Below are 21108 nucleotides of genomic sequence, written 5' to 3'. Positions count from 1 at the left end.
AATACAAATAATGATTTTCTTCTTTATAAAGGCTGATATTTTTTGTTTTTGAAACTATTTTAGAAAACTCCATACTCTTTTCTGTAAAGGCTGAACCAATTTATATTAACAAAAACAGTGGAAAAACATTTCCTTTTTCTCACATCCTTAACAACATTTATTATCTTTCTGTTTTTGTTTGTTTGATTTTTATAATTCCAATCCTATCAGATTGAGTTGATATCTTATTGTGATTTGATTTGCATTTTTCTTGATGTTTATATTGACATCAAGCACCTTTTAGTTTATCTGCTGTCCACTGGTATGTCTTCTTCCTAGAAATGTTTATTCAAAGTATAGCACATTTTACTGGTATTAATTATTATTTTTAAAAATCTTTTTATTTGTCCTAATTAGTTACAAATGACAGTAGAATACATTAATTCACTTTGATATATCATACATAAGTGGAGTATAATTTATCTTTTTTTCTGATTGTACATGGTAGAATCACACTGGTCATTCAGTCGTATATGTATATAAGGTAATAATGTCTGTTTCATTCCACAATCCTTTATACCCCTGTACCTCCTTCCCTTCCTTCACTTCTCTTTGGTAATCTAAAGTAATTGTATTCTTCCCTAGACCCCTCCCCCATTGTGAATTAGCATCTGCATAGCAGAGAAAACATTCTGCCTTTGGTTCTTTGGGATTGGCTTATTTTCTTTTAGCATGATATTCTCTGCACCATCTATTTACTTGTAAATGCCATAATTTCATTCTTGTTTTAGGATGAAGATTAATTCTTTTTAAACTAAGGTTTAAAAATATAAAAAGCTATCCATATTAATGAGGTGCCACTTTATACATGTACACATTGTATAATGTTTAAATTATGTTAATCATATTTATCTCCTCAAACATTTATCATGTCTTTAGAAATGTACATCGTATTATGGTCATCCCCGAGTGCTACAGCACCCTGAGCTTCTTATTCATAACTGCAGCTCACTACCCAAAGATCAGTATTTCCCCATCATCTACCTCCTGCTCTCCCCAGCCACAGCTAAACACCATTCTATTTTTAATTTCTATGAGATCAACCTTTTCAGTTTCCAGTGTGGCTGAGGTCAGGCAGTCCCGTCTTTATGTGCCAGGTTTACTTCCCTTAACATAATGGCCTTCACCCTGTTGTTGCAAATGACAGAATTTCATTCTTATTTATGCTGAATTCTCTATATTTTAAAAACCATTCATCTATTGATAGACACTGATATATACCCAGGAGTAGCATAACTGGATTACATGGCAACTCTTTTTCAGTTTTTTGAGGAAACTCCACACTAATTTTCATAGTGGATAGTAGAGTTAAACCTGACTGGCAACTCTGCTCTTTTTGTACCTGGATATCCACATTTACTTAGGTTTGGAAAATATTCTTTTCTGATCCATTTGAAGAGGTTTTCCACAATTTGGCATTTTCAAGTCCCTCTTGAGCTCCCAGAACTCAACTATTTTAACATTTAATTCTACCTTAAAATCCCTATAAGTCTTGGTTCATTTCTTTTTATTCTTTTTTTCTTTTTATTACTCAGACTGTGTATTCTCAAAGAACAGTCTTCAATGGTATTAATTTTCTCTTCTTTTTGATCTATTTTTGCTATCGATGCCCTCTGATTAATTAAACAATACATCTTGAGCTAGAGGATCTTTTGATTTTTAATTTATTTTCATCTCCATTGAAGTGTTAAATGATTTTTTCTGTGTTTTTTTGAAACAATAATTATTGAGTTTCTCCCTCTATGAGGGGTTGCTTGGGTTTGGGAGAGAGAATTATGAATTAGGGATAAAACATCACTTCTTTTTTTAGGAGAAAGAATGTGCATTACTGGCTTTTTTGGATGAGACCAAATTGCTTCTGATGGTCCTTTATTAAAAAGTATGGAGAAGGTTTGCCAGATTATTAGCTACATATGAAACACCAGGGGGATGTTTTAATTTGTTCAAACAATGAAACCACATTTGGTACAAAAGCTGAAATTGGAATTCCCATCTGATCAAGCTAATGGAATTTCACTATAATTTTTCCATAACCATCTGTCTTTGCACAGGACAAGTAGTTCAGTTGAATGTGGTGAGAATCACACCTGAATAGTAAGACCTACCAGCTTCTACTTAGCCTTTTCCACCACGATATTCTCTGCTCCATAGGTTCAGTAGTCACAGCAATTCCTATTATTTCTCTTCTTCTAATGCAAAGATAACCTGAAAAAGGCTTTGGGGTATCTTGAAGACAGATCAACATAAATTTGAGGCAGTGCTCCTGGCTCCTACCTCAAGCATATCCAGCTTCTCTTTAATTTCAGGGTTTCTGGATCTGCAGAATGGCTCAAGTCTGGATGTTGATTGAGGAAGCATGAATTTCTTTTTTTTTGTTTTGTTTTCTAATTGTCAGGAACTGGAAAGAGGGTTGTTTCTATCCTTCAATTTTTATTTTATTTTATTTTTTTTTGGTGGATGTTATATCCTTTTATTTTTTTAATATCTCATAATTTTATTTTTTTTTAATTTTTATTGTTGGTTGTTCAAAACATTACATAGTTCTTGATATATCATATTTCACACTTTGATTCAAGTGGGTTATGAACTCCCATTTTTACCCCATATACACATTGCAGAATCACATCAGTTACACATCCATTGATTTACATGTTGCCATACTAGTGTCTGTTGTATTCTGCTGCCTTTCCTATCCTCTACTATCCCCCTTCCCCTCCCCTCCCCTCCCCTCTTCTCTCTCTACCCCCTCTACTGTCATTCATTTTTTCCCCCTTGTATTATTTTTCCCTTTCCCCTCACTTCCTCTTGTATGTAATTTTGTATAATCCTGAGGGTCTCCTTCCATTTCCATGCAATTTCCCTTCTCTCTCCCTTTCCCTCCCACCTCTCATCCCTGTTTACTGTTAATCTTCTTCTCATGCTCTTCGTCCCTACTCTGTTCTTAGTTACTCTCCTTATATCAAAGAAGACATTTGGCATTTGTTTTTTAGGGATTGGCTAGCTTCACTTAGCATAATCTGCTCTAATGCCATCCATTTCCCTGTAAATTCTATGATTTTGTCATTTTTTAATGCATAGTAATACTCCATTGTGTATAAATGCCACATTTTTTTTATCCATTCGTCTATTGAAGGGCATCTAGGTTGGTTCCACAGTCTTGCTATTGTGAATTGTGCTGCTATGAATATCGATGTAGCAGTGTCCCTGTAGCATGCTCTTTTTAGGTCTTTAGGGAATAGACCGAGAAGGGGAATAGCTGGGTCAAATGGTGGTTCCATTCCCAGCTTTCCAAGAAATCTCCATACTGCTTTCCAAATTGGCTGCACCAATTTGCAGTCCCACCAGCAATGTACAAGTGTACCCTTTTCCCCACATCCTTGCCAGCACTTGTTGTTTGACTTCATAATGGCTGCCAATCTTACTGGACTGAGATGGTGTCTTAGTGTGGTTTTGATTTGCATTTCTCTGACTGCTAGAGATGGTGAGCATTTTTTCATGTACTTGTTGATTGATTGTATGTCCTCCTCTGAGAAGTGTCTGTTCAGGTCCTTGGCCCATTTGTTGATTGGGTTATTTGTTATCGTATTGTCTAATTTTTTGAGTTCTTTGTGTACTCTGGATATTAGGGCTCTATCTGAAATGTGAGGAGTAAAGATTTGTTCCCAGGATGTAGGCTCCCTATTTACCTCTCTTATTGTTTCTTTTGCTGAGAAAAAAAAAAAAAAACTTTTTAGTTTGAGTAAGTCCCATTTGTTGATTCTAGTTATTAACTCTTGTGCTATGGATGTCCTAAGGCATAAAAATAGGAAAAGAAGAACTTAAATTATCACTATTTGCAGATGACATGATTTTATACCTAGCTGACCCAAAAGGGTCTACAAAGAAACTATTAGAGCTAGTAAATGAATTCAGCAAAGTGGCAGGATATAAAATCAACATGCATAAATCAAAGGCATTCCTGTATATCAGCGACAAATCCTCTGAAATGGAAATGAGGACAACCACTCCATTCACAATATCCTCAAAAAAAATAAAATACTTGGGAATCAACCTAACAAAAGAGGTGAAAGACTTATACAATGAAAACTACAGAACCCTAAAGAGAGACATAGAAGAAGATCTTAGAAGATGGAAAAATATACCCTGCTCATGGATAGGCAGAACTAACATCATCAAAATGGCGATATTACCAAAAGTTCTCTATAGGTTTAATGCAATGCCAATCAAAATCCCAACGGCATTTCTTGTAGAAATAGAGAAAGCAATCATGAAATTCATATGGAAAACTAAAAGTCCCAGAATAGCAAAAACAATGCTAAGCAGGAAGTGTGAATCAGGCGGTATAGCGATACCAGACTTCAAACTATACTACAGAGCAATAGTAACAAAAACAGCATGGTACTGGTACCAAAACAGGCGGGTGGACCAATGGTACAGAATAGAGGACACAGAAACCAATCCACAAAACTACAACTATCTTATATTTGATAAAGGGGCTAAAAGCATGCAATGGAGGAAGGATAGCATCTTCAACAAATGGTGCTGGGAAAACTGGAAATCCATATGCAACAAAATGAAACTGAATCCCTTTCTCTCGCCATGCACAAAAGTGAATTCAAAATGGATCAAGGAGCTTGATATCAAATCAGAGACGCGCCGTCTGATAGAAGAAAAAGTTGGCTACGATCTACATACTGTGGGGTCGGGAAGCATGAATTTCTGATTTGAGAATTCAGTTTTTATTTCATTCACTTGAACTTTTCTTCTTCACTATATCAAAGTAAGAACTCATTAGGATTTCTATAGTATTTCACTAATAGGAAGCCTGAAATCGACCAGCCAAAGTCATAGGTCTCTTCAGGCCAGTTGGCTTCTTCTTTAACTCTGCTGTTCACTTGTCACCATCCAGGGATGTTGGGTTCATTGACTCTGTTCAGCAAAAAATGCAGAGCAAGACACAGAGCAGCAGGTTTATCGCAAAAGTTACACAGAGCATCGCTCCAAAGAGAAGCCAGGAATCTGTTGAGGTAGTTTTATCTTGTCCTTTTTATGATTTCTGGAATTTCCTCCTCTCCTGTATCCTCCCCTGTCCACATTTTCTTCGGTATTAATGGTTGGAGTCCCCTCTGTCCACACATCTGTTTTAGTTTTGTATTGGATCCCTGGCTTAGGGGCAGGAATACAGACTTGTGTATCTGACTGGAATCTCTGGTGTGTCCAGGAGCACTTTCATCAAGCAGACCCTCCCTCTCCATGCTCCTTTTTCCTGGCCCTGACCCCTACCCCCACCTCCTTACTCACCTTCTTGCCATCTTGCCCTGGCTGCCTAACCCCTTCTGTATCTCCCTTATACTGCAGCAACCACACGATTAAAACTTTGGATATCAAGAGCTGCCACTTGACCCCTGCTATTTCTGGGTCCAATTATTCACTTTGCAGTTAGAGTTTCCAGGCCGGCGACCACAGTTTTCACTGAGGGGTTCCGTCTAACAGGAAAGAGCAATCACAGAAGTCCTCAAGGATGTCAGGGCTCCTCTCACTCACTTACTACTCATGGTTATGATGAAATTTATGTCTTCTGGACTCTCTTAGGGTGGGCAAGTAGGTCTTAAATGACAAATCACACTGTATCTGTTTTCTTTATGCCTTTGAATTCCTTTTAGCCATTAACTCCTAAAACATTCTAATTTACTCACTGAGAGCCTCATTTGGTCCTTGTTGTTGCAGTTGAATAACCAGAGTCCTTTTCAACTCCCCGATCTGCAGTGTTAAAGAAAGCATCCGATTAATGAAATCTATATCAGTAAATTTGACCTGATTTATGTCTATTTCATCATTCTTGCATATTCTTTGCATATATTCACACATATATTCCTGCATTTATGTCTGCATAAATTAGAAAAATCATCAAGCCTTTGGAGCGTATTTCACCTTTTCATGGGTCACACATTGTAGCTCTTTTAGGTCCCTCTTGGAACTTGAGCCTAGTTATAGGTCTAGGAGTCAAGAAGGGGAAGGGGGGTTAGTAGTCAGTCCCAAACAGAGTCAGCCTTGTCTTACAGGGAACCTCTTTCAGGGGAGACCATTGTGGTTTCTTCAGACAACTCTGGAGCACTCCTTAGACAGGCTGGGAGACCCCCTGCTCTAGTTACAGGCACCTCTGCTGGAGATGGAGAGGCCCTTGTCATTTGCAAAGTTCTCTCCATTCCATCTTCTCAGTTCCCTCATCCATCTTGTGATGGAAGCCAGAACCTGGATCTCACCCATGACTCCTCTTTCTAATCTTCCTCATTAATTGATTCTCTATAACTTCTAAATATATGGGGAACTATTTCTCTATTTCAGTTTGTGATAATGATCCTGTTGTGGGTATTTCTATGAATTTGTCATTTGAAAGCAGGGACTAAATAAGTCTGATGAGAGAAGGAGAAAAGTGTGTGGTCTCCAGTAAAGTCAGATTTAGCCTGGGGCCTTGGCAGCTCTGGAGTGTTCATTGTGTGATTTAGGTTCCATCGCTGATAACCATCCAATAAGGAAGACAAGGTTTTGAGAAAAGGGATAAAAGAAGTTTCATTGCTTTTCTAGCAAAAGAGAAACACAGGGGACTCCTGTCCTAGCATGTGTGATTCTCTCCATCAGGGGCAAAAGAGAGATTTTAAAGAGAGGTTCAAAAGGAATCCCATTTTCCCCTGAAATTCGTAGGAGGGGTTATGGAGAAATGATTAGGGAGGAAAAGAGGGAGAAGAGAAAAAAAATGTCTGTTTTAGAGCACCAAGGGCTATATTCAAAGCATGAATTGGACCATTGTCATAATTGTAGTACATAATTTGTTCTGCAAGGGGCAAAGGGATACAACCTTTTAACATTCTTGTGATAGTCTTTCATTTTTCCACTTGAGGGTCATAAAATAGTGGGAATAATCCCTGGATAGAATTTTCTATTTTCTTTGGTGTATTTGTCCAAAAATGGTTAGGGCTGTGAACTCTTAGCAACCCAGTGACAATACCTGGGTCTTGTGCACAGTGGCCTGGTGGAGGGATTTGAGCATGATTCCAGTGTCCAACATTCTGTCTGTTCACCAGCAGGATGAGAATTCAACCCCAGCCTTTTACCCTCAGATCATTATACTAGGCTTCTGCTTCCCTCCTGCCCTTCATATTTATTTATTCTTTATCATACTGGAAACCAAGTTATTATAAAGTAAAATATAATTGTGTCACTCACCATCTTAAAGATACTTCCTATGTTTTGCCCACGGTTTTTGCCATTAACCTTTAATACAATTTTGAGATCTTTTTTGGTCTTGCTTGTTTCTATCTTCCCATTCTCAGGATTGCAATTTACCTCTACACTACCTTAGTGTAAAGCTTGTTGAATAACAATATAAATTAATAACCACAGTCATGCTGAATGATTTAGGTTTCCTGCATGTTTTGTTTTTAACTTACCTGTCATAGGAATGCTTTGATCCAACATCTTTCCTCTTCACTCTTCTTGCCCAATTTTATCCCATGAGGGCCATTTTTATGTCTTTCTTTCTGGGAATCCTTTTCTGTCAGCACCCTCTCTCCAGGTCTTTGTTTATTATCCATCCAACCTGTCCTCATAGTATCCTGTCCATCTTAACATGTTTGTATAACACTCACCAGTATTTTCCCACTCCCTTCTGGTGTCTGTCACTTAAACACCATGAAAGAAGAACCTAGGTGTGTTTTGTTCGCCTCAGAAGTCACCCAAAATATTAATATTTTTGGAACCAAATATTTAGGTTTATTAATGAATGACAGAAACATTGAACAACAACAAAAATTATCCTGAAATTGCTTTTGTATAGACAGATGTATACATTTTACAAAATAGTTTTTACTAATGAATGTTACCACCACATAACAGAAAAATCATAAACAGCCCCTATGCAGAGGATAATGAAATCTTGCTGAAAGAATATCATGATATACTATTTGCTCATATGCTCAGAAACTCAGTTCTAAATTATTTCTCATTCCTCAGTAATTGTGGTTTCCCTCAGAGGTCAGTCTGAATCAGATGACAGTGAAAAACAACCTGTAGTCTTCAGGACTCATTTTTACTCTATTTTTTTTAATTATTTATGTTACTTTAACATTCATTCTTCATTCACCATTTATCAGAGGCAAATATTGTACTACATTGGAGAAACTATTGTTTGCTAGGAGGCAAGTATTTAATATAGTCTCGCTGTGCATTATTCAACTAGGAGTTTTTGCCTGACCTTCAAGCATTCTTTTATTTTGACTCACCCCTCTTTATCATCGGTTATCAGAGTACAGCAACCTGAGTATACACAGCCTTTCTGAAGACTACAAGGAAATTTGGTTGAATCTGCATCACTTGCCAATCAAAGGTTATTATTGTTTCAGTTTTGTAGCCCTAAAGTCCTTACTTACCATAATATTCCTCAAAACATATTACCATCAATTGTGATATGTATATTTACAAGAAATTTTTATAAAAACCATTGGATATTTAGGTATGGAAATTCAACTCTGCAGTGTGTTCAACACTGTCTTTTCCCCATAAATGATAATCAGTACAATAATATGGTCTATTTATTATAATTACTTGTTCTTGTAACATAGAAATTAACAGTATAATCTGGTAAGTCAGTTTTAATTGCAGGATCATTGCTAGATGTGTTCTAATAACTTGTTTTTTGTCATTTTCCTGATAAATAAAATGAATGAAGATAGCAAAATCAAGCCCTAATTTGGTAAAGGTTTGCAAAGATTCAGAGTTGTCCTGAAGTAGTTTTCCCTTTCGCTGAATCAATTTTTTTCTTCCTTGAAAGCATAAGGTGTTTGCTTGTTTGTTTTTTATTTTAATTATTGGTGTTTTACATTTATGGATAATACTGAAATTCATGATGCAAATTCAAACACAAAAATTATAATTTCTTAAATCTCATGAGATTGATCAAAAGAATTTTTGAATGATTTTTTTTTTAATCGCTTAAGTACTGCTTGCTAAGATCATTCAAAGGGTCCTTTCCTGGATTACATCAACGTTGGTCTTCAGGCATATTTCCTAGTAAATAATTTCCTAATGGTGCTTTTCATCTGGGCATTTCTCAAGGTGTAGATCAAAGGATTTAACATAGGCACTATCATAGCATAGAAAACAGCAACTGCCTTATCGATAGGTAACGTAACTGCAGGTCTTAGGTACACAAATAAGGTGGGAGAAAAGAATAAAAGGATCACTGTGATGTGGGAGACACAGGTGGACAGGGCTTTACGCCTACCCTCTAGGCTCTGTGTCCTCAGGGAGCACAGGATGACCCCATAGGAGACCAGCAAGAGGAGGAAGATTAGCAGGCAGATGAACCCACTGTTGGCAACAACAATGAACCCCAGAATGCGGGTATCAGTGCAGGCCAGGTTTAGCAGAGGGCTCAGATCACACATAAAGTGATCAATGACATTAGGGCCACAGAAGGGTAGTCGGAAGATGAAGAGGATCTGGATGGTTGCATGGAGAAAGCCTCCCATCCAGGACACTCCCACTAGCAGGGCACACACTCTCCAGTTCATGATGGTTGCATAGTGCAAGGGCTTGCAGATGGCCACATAGCGGTCATAGGCCATCACCGTAAGCAGAATGACCTCTGCACCTGAGAAGAAATGTTCTCCAAAGACTTGGGCCATGCATCCATTGAACAGGATGGTCTTCTTTTCATGCAGTGAATCCACGATGAATTTAGGCATACTGACAGAGGCAAAGCAGGCATCAATAAAGGAGAGATAGGCCAGAAAAAAGTACATGGGGGAGCCCAACAGTGGGCTGGAAATGATGGTAATCACGGTGAACAAATTTGCTAACACAGAGATGATGTAGATGAGCAAAAACACAGCAAATATAATTTTCTGCATCTTTGGGTTTTGTGTAAGTCCCAGTAGAACAAACTCTGTCACATTTCTCTTCTCCATGTACTTCCTGTGAAAATTTATTATAGTACCTGGGGGTGAGCAGGTAAAACTTTGAAATTATTAAACTTCTGTATTGTAATAAAATTGAAAGCCTAGATTCTATTGTGCACTGAGATTTGATGAGTGTTTTTCCTTATTTATAAGTATTTTTTTCTTTCTTTTTAAGAAAAACATTCTGTGTTTTTACAGATGACTCAAATACTTCCTGAATGTTGATTCTTCCAGAAGCTTCTGCATGAGAAACTTACAGACACACCTGAGTACACTGTGAATTTTCAGATGATGAGACTAAACATAAGTAATGGATTGCACAGATTGTGGCAATTAATCCCATAAGGGAGGCAGAAGATGGATGCAACAGCCATCATTGTATAGTTAACAATCTTTATTCTTAGGAAAAGGAAAACTATAATACATAACTGAGAAAATTAGTGCAAGTGTGATAAGGAACTTGAGGAAGGGTGAATCTGGGGCATTACTCTTCTAATCGCCACTGTGTTTCCTGGAAGACACTGATCAAGGTTCAGTGAATAGAGGAAGCCAGATCTGGGAACCCCAGGTAGCAGACTAGTGGGGAGAGTTGATGGAAAGAATAGCAGTGCAATAGTGATGGAAATGTAAGTATAAAAAGCTCTTGTGAAATAATTCATAATACTTAATTACTAAACCCAAGAACTTCATAATAGTCAATGACAAATTGCAGTGTTTTTTCCTGTGTATTTCTTGGTACCAAGTGCTTTGCACACATGATTCTTTTTAATACTTAGAATAACCTGTGTGGTACATTCTACTTCATTGCATAGATAAGGAAACAATCTCAGAGACAAATGTTTGCAGTGGTTTAGCTATGGCAATGCTTACCAAAACTCATTGAACTCCTTAGGTGTTCTAAATGCTTTTCCAAATGCCTGCTGATTTAATCCTCACTTCAAGACTAGCAATTGCTGAATATCATCATCTTATAGGTATAATTATACTTATTTTGCTTGTTAGAAAAGCAGAGAGAAATTAAGAATCCTGCTCTAAGAAAAGCAGCTAATACATGGCAGAGCTAAGAACATGACTCAGATTTTTCTTATTCTATTTATTTTTGTCCTCCAAGTTGTCAAAATGTATTATCCTTGAAATTCTCAGCTTTAACTTATATTCCATATATTACCATGGTATAGAAATGTTGTACTAGTAATCCTCTTTTGACATGAGCATAATTATTATAATTAATTAACTGCTACATGAGATACAACTTCATAGAAGTAATTTCATCAACAGACATAGATAGTGATCCGTTTGAACTGTCAAATACTAAGAAAATAAATGTTTCTGCATTCTTGGAGAGAGTACATTTGTCCTCCTCTGTCTCTCACAATCAATTCTCGATTTTCCAATACCATTTCAAAATGGATTACAGACCCTGATGGAAAATTCCATTTTGTCACATAGCTAAGCATCTTGGCATGAGTATCAGGGAAAATCTGATTAGAATCTTGGTGCTTCCACTTGGAATTCTTCTCTGGGGTAGGTTTCCTGGCAAAGCCTACATCTACTTCATCTATCTATGAAATAAAAATTAAGAATATCATCTCATGGGTTGTTCTAATAATTGTTATATGAACATAACTACCACTGTTCTGAGGGCACATATAGGATTTTCTTTTATGTTTAACTGTATGCACCCAGCACATGTGCAGAATTCACACTGAAAAATGAAAGAATTCTCTTCAATATTACTTGTAAAGAAGCCACAAAGACCTATATTATCCATAGCCATTGATTTCTCCATGTTTTACTGTACTCAGTATCTGATGTCTTAGGCCATCTAGTATTCATATTTAGGTCTCATGTGTGGGGGGTACATTTAAACTTTTTTTCCACTTCTGTAAATTATCTTAGTTAACAAAAGAGTATTTCATGGTAAAATATTAGTTCTGTTTGCTAGAGAACTACTGTTTCATCTTTATGACTCTTGAATTGAATTGTTCATTGTTAAATCAGGTTAACGAGAATTGTTATTTCTTGAAAAATTAGAATGTTGATGAAATTCCCCATGACTGAACTTAAGTATTCTGAAAAATTATAATTATAGTATATGAGAAGTACCAATATTTAATAAGATCAGTTCTGTTGAAGAACTTACCTTATAATCTTAGAGAGTTTTAATGATGCTTATAGGTATTCAGAAGCAATCCCATCTTCAAAGTGACCTCCACTTAGAATAAGAACCTTTCAATATTAAAATTGAAAGGGACTATACAGATAATTCTATATCAAATCAACAGATACTAAGGAAGTGTCCTTAGAAGTCCAAATCTTTCCTTCTTACACAAAACCTTGGATGCCTCACAAAAAAAACCAAAAAAAAAACCCAGGGTTAGAATTCAGAATGGATTTACTTGATTCACTACGGAAATATGACCTGGGCTTCAGTGCAGGAGGTACACAGTTTGAAGGGAAACATTCAAGTAGATCTTTCTAGTCATGAAGAATCTTGCTCTTGAACTGACTACAACAGAAAGTGTTTCCTTCTGCACTATCTGGGTATTTAAAGAGGTTTCTACAAAGACACCTGGACCTTGCTGGTAGCTGTGCTTTCTCTCCTGGGATTAATTATTTCCTTTGATGGGAATGTTTTGTCTTAGGAGCAGGCATCCTGGAAAGAGACTCTTCCCCTCTTGAGTGGGGAATTTCCTGCATTGAGGACCTATGCTTTCTTGCAAAACTGTGGTTAAAGGACATAAGGCATGTAAAACACTGAGCACAATGCCCACACAGAGTATGGGCTCAGTAAAGATTAAATCTTGAATCTGTTTCTTCTTTTCTGGGTTGATTAATATAATGCAGCATTTCTTATCCAAACATCTAAATCCTTTGCAGCTTGCTTTGCACTAACTACTGCATAAATCAATGCAGTGTTTGAGAGCGTTTCATGAGCAATGGAATCAATAACAAAATTATGAGAGATTAAGGCAAAAACATAAAAGGAGTAATAGAATAAGAAGATGCTGATATTTCAAAAGGCAAGATCCAATAAAGTGATTTAAAACCTTCTATGACATAAAATTAAAGCAACACAATTATCTCTTTGCAACAAAAATCCCAAAGCCAATGAAACATTTGGCATTCAGCATTTACACAAGCACTGACACTTGGAGCCAACATTTGTATTATCTCTGGAGGTTACAGTCTAGAGCCTTATAGAAATAAGTTCTAGCAAACTCCAGTAAAAGCATTCTGCAATTTTATATAACTGCATGGAATTCAATGTTAACTCTTGGAATGCAATACGAACCAAGCTGCATTAAAGTAGCTTAATAATTTGGGTGAACCAGAGTTTTGTGAGAAGGTGTTATGGTTTGGACCCAAAAAGTTGATCAAAATATCATGGTTGAATGGACTACAGGGAAATGGGACCTAGTTGGAGGAAGTAAGTCATTGAGGTTGTTCACTGGAAGAGTTCTTCTTCTTCAGAGCCCTTGTCTCTGGCCTTTCTCTCTTCCTCTCTTGGCTTTCCAGTTGCCAGGAGCTGACAGATTTCCTCCACCATGCCCTTCCTCCCTGATATTCTACCTCACTTCAGGCCCAAGGCAATGGGGTCAATTCAACATGGAATCAAACCTCTGAAACCATGAGTCAAAATACAGCTTTCTTCTTCTCAAGTTGTTCATCTCAAGTATTTCAGTAGAAGCAATGAAAAGATGACTAACACAGAGAGTTTTTCCATCTCCGAATTCCATCTTGAAATCTCTGAAAACTCCAGATTTGTTCTTACTTTTAAAAAGTGCTTTGCAATGATCTCCAAAAGTAATTTCTAATGGTAGCTTCAGTTTTAGATGGGGAAACTGAGAAGACAGAAGTGGGATGATTTCTGTAAGAGAAAGTGATTTACGAAGGTGAGACTAAGCATTCCAGACTCTGGGATTCTGATTGTGCCCAGGATTTAGCATGTGGCATCAGTGCCTGGGAAGACATTCCAACTTCTCTCAGTGGAAGAAAACTGATATGAGATTTTAAGGACATAGTTAAACAGGGAGAAAAGATCAGAAAAAAAAGTGAAAAGGGAAAGACAATGGGAGGGAAAGAAAGAAAGAAATCACCTTACCGTCATACCCTCTTGTGAACTCTGCCCTACCCCACTTTGCCCTCTCAAATACCTAGCACACAGCAACACCTAGGCCTTCAGACAAGGCTCCCAGACAAAGGCTTCCTAGGTACCAATCTGGGGTCTGCTGTTTTCTATCTGTGTGAGGTGGGACAGATCTTTAAACCTCTGTAAGCCTATGTTCTTAATAATGATGTGGGAAATAAAACAGCCTCTTCTTTCTGTGGTTGCTTTGAGGTATTATGTCACTACAGGTCAACTGTTTAGTTTCAGGTGCTCAAAAGTTGTTAATTACTATTAACACCAGCATTACTATTACATACTTATGCATACATGGGGAAATCTATCTTGGGAAACCAGCTAATGAGGGTAACCAAATAAAACCCTATTTCACAGAGTTTCAGAGTGTCTTTATAATGTATGGAAAATGCACTATTTTTCCTTTCATGCCTGAGGTTATCAAACATGGAGTTCAGAATTAGATATATCAATTACCAGACTGAAAACAAAGAATTCCAAAGATCCCTGCTTCTTGTAGAATTCAAAAACACATATCTGATATTTCCATGGCTGCCTTCAATGTCAACACCCAGGGTCCTCCTAAGTGAGCGTGTCTGCTTGATGCTGCTCTCCTGCTGCATCCTGGCAAGGCTCCAAGCCCTCACCACTGCCTGATTACCTGTCTTCCTCCATGGTGAGCTATGTCTCATCTACAACACAGGCTGCCTTCATTCTTGTACTAAAGTTACTTTTTAAAGGTTTAGGCTCAAATCCCTCAAAGTTGTCAATGGACACAATATCTTTATTTATTTATTTTTATGTGATACTGAGGATCAAACCCAGTCTCTCACACATGCAAGGCAGGCATTCTACCACTGAACTGCAGCCCCGGCCCCAAAATCTATTTCTGATATCTGGGCAACAGAGTGGAGGTAAACGAGCACAGTCCATGAAATCAAATAAACCTGGATTTAACCACTGGCTGAGTGACCTTCAGCAAGACACTTGCCTTACGGCATCTTAGTTGCCCCGCTCTTCTTCACGTTGGAGTGGAGTTTAAGTGTTAAGGTAAATATAAAGGCAGGTGCACATCACCCTCTCCCCACATTTGCTCTCCTCCACTCTTCCTCAGCAGCCAGTTCTACAAAGAATTATCTCACCAGGTGTGTTCCCCAAAAAGCCTAAGTTTGCATTTTTATTATCTACCTGTGTAGCCCACAGGACACTGGCCATGAGGGATTAAGCAACATGCCTTGGCTGACTATTTCCTAAGGGTAATATAAAGAAATTTTCATTTTGTCCATCTTTTTTTCCCCCGAGGAGCTGTTTGTAAGTCAGACTTTCACCTGGAAGTAAGTCTGCTCATGGAAAAAAACTTTTAAAATGCCTTTCTCAACTCTTATACATTGTTTATGAGAACATAAATTAATACAGCCATTATGGAAAACATTATGAAGGCACCTAAGAAAATTAAAAGTAGAACTAGTGGGCTGAGTATATGGCTCAGTTAGTAGAGTTCTTGCCCTCCAACTACAAGGCCCTGGGTTTAATCCCCAACACACACACACACACACACACACACACACACACACACACAAAGAGCTTATGTATGATGCAGCAATTCCACCACTGGGAATATATCCAAAGGAAATGCAATCTGTGTGTCAAAGAGATAGCTGCCCTTCCATCTTTACTGCTGAACTATTCATAATAGCCAAGATACGGAATCAACTTAGGTGTCCAGGAACTGAGGAATGAGGGATGAGAATATGGTACAGGTACATCATGGACTACTACTATGCCATAAGAAAAAAATGAAAGCCTGTTATTTGCAACAGCATGGAGAGACATGGGAGTCATTATGTTAAATGAAATAGGTCAGGCATGGAAAGACATATGCCACACTATTTCACTCCCATGTGAAGGCTAGACAAAGCTGATCTCATAGAGATTACTGGAGGCTAGAGAGAGCAGGTGGGAGGAAGGGTAGGGGACTGGTCAGCAAGTACAATGGTACAGTGAGACAGGTGGAATATATTATGGTGTTTCATTGCACAGTAGGGTGGGTGATGCAGTTGACAAGAATTCATTGTGTATCTAAAAATAACTAAAAGAGAATGTTCAAATTTACTTACTATAAAAATATGGTAAAAGTTTAAGGTAATGGACATGCTAAATCAAAGTATCACATCATACTCCACACATGTGTACAATCATTATGTGTCAATGAAAAGATTAAAACAATTTCAAAGTTCTCTCACTCTTGTTCACAGTGGTCAGAGAACATAGAATCTGATCAGTGTAGTATGATCCAGCAAAGAAAGGAGAGGCACAGAAATACCCAGGTGGGAGAGATCAAAAGACATAGCATCTCAGCCCCAGCCAGTATTTGCAGAGTACATATAAGAGAAGCAAAATCTCCCCTAGAAATCACCAGCTATCACTTGAGCCTCGTGAACTATATTATTTCCTTGTATAAAATTAAGAAGTAAGAATTAGGAAAAGAAAGTAAAGGTCAGCAAAATACTTTCAAATCGAAACAGTCCTATGCAACAGGAGCATCACTGAACAAAATCCAAAATGGAAACTTAATATCAAAACCACATTGATTAAATTCTATCCCGTTTTTTTGGGGGGTGGATTGTTGTTTGTTTGTTTGTTCATAGTGTGTGTTTGTGTGTGCTTGTGTGTTCACGTGCATATGTGTTAAAAAAGAATATGAGATTTTTTAATCTGTTAGTGGAACTTGTAACTTTTTTCTATAGTATTACATGATAAATTTATTGAGTTTTTAAATAATGAATCCAGAATTTTTATGAAATATTTTAATTTCTATTCGTGAAGCTCTCATTTAAAAAAATATTTTTGATATCACAATCATCCATTCACTCAAAAACTGACCACTGAAATCATACCACCTTATCAAGAACTGCCCTAAGCACTTATCACATAATGTTGATCAGAGGAGATCATGTCCCTAATTCTATGAAACAGATCTTTTTGGTTGAGGGAAAATATACAAGATACTAATAAAAATACAAAATTCAGATGATAATAAGTACTATGAGGGAAATCTAAGTACTGTTGAGTAGAAAAGAAGTATTGGAGGAGGGGTTATGACTTTGTCATGAAAGGCCTGATAAATTGACCTTAGAGAGGAAATATGAAGGCAGGCTGGCAGCAGGCCAGACAGATACTTGGGTAGTGAGTGTTTCAGAGAAAGGAAAGGTGCTTATTGCAATGTCCCTAACACAAGCTCATAGCCAGCATGTGCAGAATAGCAAGAAGACCAAGTGAGTCAAGGGCTAAGTCACAGGAGGTGACATCAAAAAAAACTCATGGATCATCAGTTCTACCTGTGTCTTTCAAACATTTAAGAACTCAAGTTTTTTCTATAAATGCTATGAATAGCTATTGGGAGGTTCTGTGCTGGAGAATGACCCAATGTCACTTAGGTTTTAGCAGAATCTCTATGGCTGCTATGTCAGGATGCATTAGCGGTGGCATAGACCATGATGGAATTAGATAGACCAATTAAAAAGCTATTATGATGATTCAGATGAGAAATTTATACTTAGCTTGGTCAGTATGATAGAAACAGAGGTGTGAAATATCAAAGACCCTTCCAACAGTCCATGTTATATAAAAACACACAGACCAGGTTGATTACATAGTAAAGACATTTGCTTAGAGTAGGGGGAGCATCATGTCTTTTGCCTTTTTCTAGTAGAATTAGGACTTAGTATTTTTACAGGCAACAATGTGAAAATATGGACTGTTTTCATTTCATGGAATTCTTTTTCCCATGTGTAATTTGGGTGAACTCCTACTTGGCCTTCTTTGCTTAATGCTGCTGAGCTGGAAAGCATGTTTATCCTGATGGTCATCTCCTGTCTCAGCCTCCAGACTAGGTGAGATTTTTTTGTTGCTTAGGATAGCCATAACAGATTCCCAGAGATTTGGCAAATTAAAATAACACAAAGGTTAATTATCTCAGAGTCTTAAGTCCAGGTGTTGGCTGGATTGATTCCTGTTGGAGGCTCAGAGGGAGAATCTGGCCACAACTCCCTCCTGTCATTGGTGGCTGCAAAATGCCTGGCACTTCTTGACTTGGGTCTTCCTATCTCCAGTCTCTGCCTCCATCTCCAGATAGACTTAGGTGTTATAAGGACTTCCCCCAGGAATCTCCACCACATTTTTCTTACAATGACACTCATGAGTTGATATAGGACTGGCCTAAATCCAGAATTATATTGCCACAAAAATTTTAACATAACTACATCTGCAATGACCCTACTTCAAAATAAGGTGACATTCATAGGTACTGGGGCTTAGGACTTGAAATTATCACTTTGTGTTTACTATTCCATCTCTCACAGGGCCCTCCCTTACTCCTCCTGAGAACCTTTGGCACACTTCAAATATCACTTATTATACTGTCCTGTAATTGTTCTCTGGCCAGTTTGACTGAATAGATCTGAGTTTCTGAAGCATACAGACCATGTCTTATGTATCTCAATCTCCAGTTCCAAATGTAATTTCTGCTTGTAATGCATAATATCCACCCCTTATTCGATTAATTTATTACAAATCACAGAATAGATTTATATAATATTGCAAGATGGAGCTGAATCTCAGCAGCAGTTTAAACTTCCTGTTATCATCAGAAGAGACAGATGTATTCACCAAGCCAACTAATGTTGGTGTTTTACAAATGCTTTGGCTCTGAGGGCACATAGAGCTTCTGCAGCAGTGCAGTCAAGGCACACCGGAGCCAGTACTGTGAGCCCAACTCTAGCCCTGAGGGTTTATGAGAATAGCTGCCGAACCTAGCAAGGTACAACCACAGAAGCGACCCCTTTGACAAAGGAGCTCTAGGCTTCAGGGAAGACATGAAACATGAGGGTGATCCAACTCACAAGGCTATGTGAAACAGGAAGGTGACAGGAACCACAATGACTATGTGAATCACAAGGGCAATGGTGGGATCCAGGGCAGCAACAACCAGAGGAGCCAGGGAACCTGTACCTTGCAGGTTCTTGCACTTGAGACCACAAATCCATTTTACCACATCCCACTTTGGCAGCTGCAGGAATTGGAAGTGTTTTCCTAGAAACTCCATACCTGATGTACTCACAAGCAGTTCCATGGGGATCCCAGGACCGCCAGGCCTCCACTAACCTGCCCCAGCCTGACCTGAGCACATTGGCTACATCAGCAATGTTTGCATGAATAGATGGAGGAGCTCAGGGAGCAGCACAGAAGCTTCAGACAGCCTAGCTCTGCCTCAGAATCCACAAGCCAGATACCAGTCATAAACATCAGCATGCCACCAACCTTCCCTCTGTACCCAGGTGCCCAGGTAAGTCCTTAAGTTCCAAAGAAGGAGTCACCAGGAGCATCGTGTTTTATCCTTCATCACTTTGAATACATCAACCCACTGCCTTCTGGATCCCAGGGTATCTGATATGGACCTTATAGGGAAATCATAATGAAAGCATCCTTCCTCTCAGCCCCACATATGGTAGTAACAACCCTATAGTGTCTTAGAGAATGAAGCACCTATCATGATGTGGGTTGCTACCACCCTTTTGACACAAGTCATTCCAAGCTGAAAGAAAAGGGAATTGAATACCTTGAGTGTAGGTGTGATAAAGTTTTTACAAGTCAAAAGTTACTTATAGACTCTTGAACTCAAAATAAAAAAGGCCATTGAAGCATTCTACAGATTTTAATTTCTACACAAGTAAATATCAGTGTCCATAATCCACTAAAGCAAAAAGCTTCTCAAGCCTTTCTTACTCTTATTATGAAAGTGGAAAAGGTTGGGGAGGCCAGAAAGAAAGACAGCCTCTGTGAGTTATGGGTCATTTCAGACCCTGGCTGTGACTGTTCTTTTTTTTCTTTTTCTTTTTCTTTTTTTTTTTTGTGGTTGGGGGGGGCATGGCCTCATTTGGTGGTTTTGGATTTAGGGATTTTGGATTTCTTTTCTTTCTTTCTTTCTTTTTTTTCTGTGAGGGGGATGATATTTTATTTTGCTTTGTTTCCTTTTTCTTTCCTTCCTTTTCATCTAAAATTATTTTTGTTGTCTCTTACAAAGTATAGTGAGAGTAGTGAGTTTAGTGAAGGGTAAGAGTGGCAGGTCCTCTCAATCAGCTCCTTGCTTAAGGATATTCTTGTGAACCATTATAGTGGCCCGAGGGACACCTTGCAGGGCAGCATTGCTCAGGTGAAACTGGTTCATCATCTCCTCAATGAGACACAGGTTGCCATGGAAGTCCTGCTAAAGGTAGAGCAGAAGACCATGGACCAACTAAACATGATCAAGTTGTTTCAAGGTATTGACACATTGAAAACATCTAGGTTGTGCTGGAGCATTCATGTGGGGACAGTTACTGCAGCTCATCCTGGAGGCATGAGGAAAGCAAAAGGAGGAGGCCCAGGGAAGGTTCAGGCAGATTACATGCTCTGTGAGCTACTCCACAAGAAGAGCACCACGCACAGAGATTTGAAGCCAGCAAACATCCTGGTAGACACTGGAGGAAACATCAACTTCTTTGACTTTACCTGAGTTGCAGGTCACAGCTGGGCAGGAGCTGGACACATTGTGCAGCGCTCTTCTGTACTGTGCCCCAGAACTCTACCAGCAAGAAGATAACAAGCCTGTGGTGGGTGCCTGGATCCTGGGTGTAGTTCTATTCTTCATGTTCACCGAAGAATCTCCAATTTAACTTGACCACCTTTGTGCAGCTGAAGGAGAAGGTCCTGAATGCATGGTATGGCATTCCCCTTTACGTTTCTGCTAAAGGACTTAGTGTCATCAGTCAATTACTGACCATCATTCAACCCCATACAAAGGCTCACAATAGACCAAATTTTGAGGCACCCATGGCTGTGCCAGGATGAGAAATATTCACCAACTCATTCTAGTGAGCTACTCACCAACAACTCAACCCCACAATAATGACAATCATGCTTGACATGACTTATATCCCACATCACATCTGG

The 21108-nt window shown here is 38.3% G+C and overlaps 1 protein-coding gene across 1 annotated transcript; it reads right to left on the bottom strand.

Moving 5' to 3' along the window:
* Positions 1–8071: 8071 nt before the first annotated feature.
* On the bottom strand, positions 8072–10004 carry LOC139707098 (olfactory receptor 4C46-like). Its single transcript, XM_071617091.1, has 2 exons — positions 9098–10004; positions 8072–8091 (listed from the first exon to the last, which is right to left on the bottom strand). The coding sequence occupies exons 1-2, from the start codon at positions 10002–10004 to the stop codon at positions 8072–8074; spliced, it is 927 nt and encodes a 308-aa protein (XP_071473192.1).
* Positions 10005–21108: the final 11104 nt, after the last annotated feature.

Source organism: Marmota flaviventris, chromosome 9 (assembly GCF_047511675.1).
Source record: "Marmota flaviventris isolate mMarFla1 chromosome 9, mMarFla1.hap1, whole genome shotgun sequence".
Taxonomy (NCBI): Eukaryota; Metazoa; Chordata; class Mammalia; order Rodentia; family Sciuridae; genus Marmota; species Marmota flaviventris.
The sequence above is the reverse complement of the archived record's forward strand: the minus strand, read 5'-3'. Positions and strand labels throughout refer to the sequence as shown.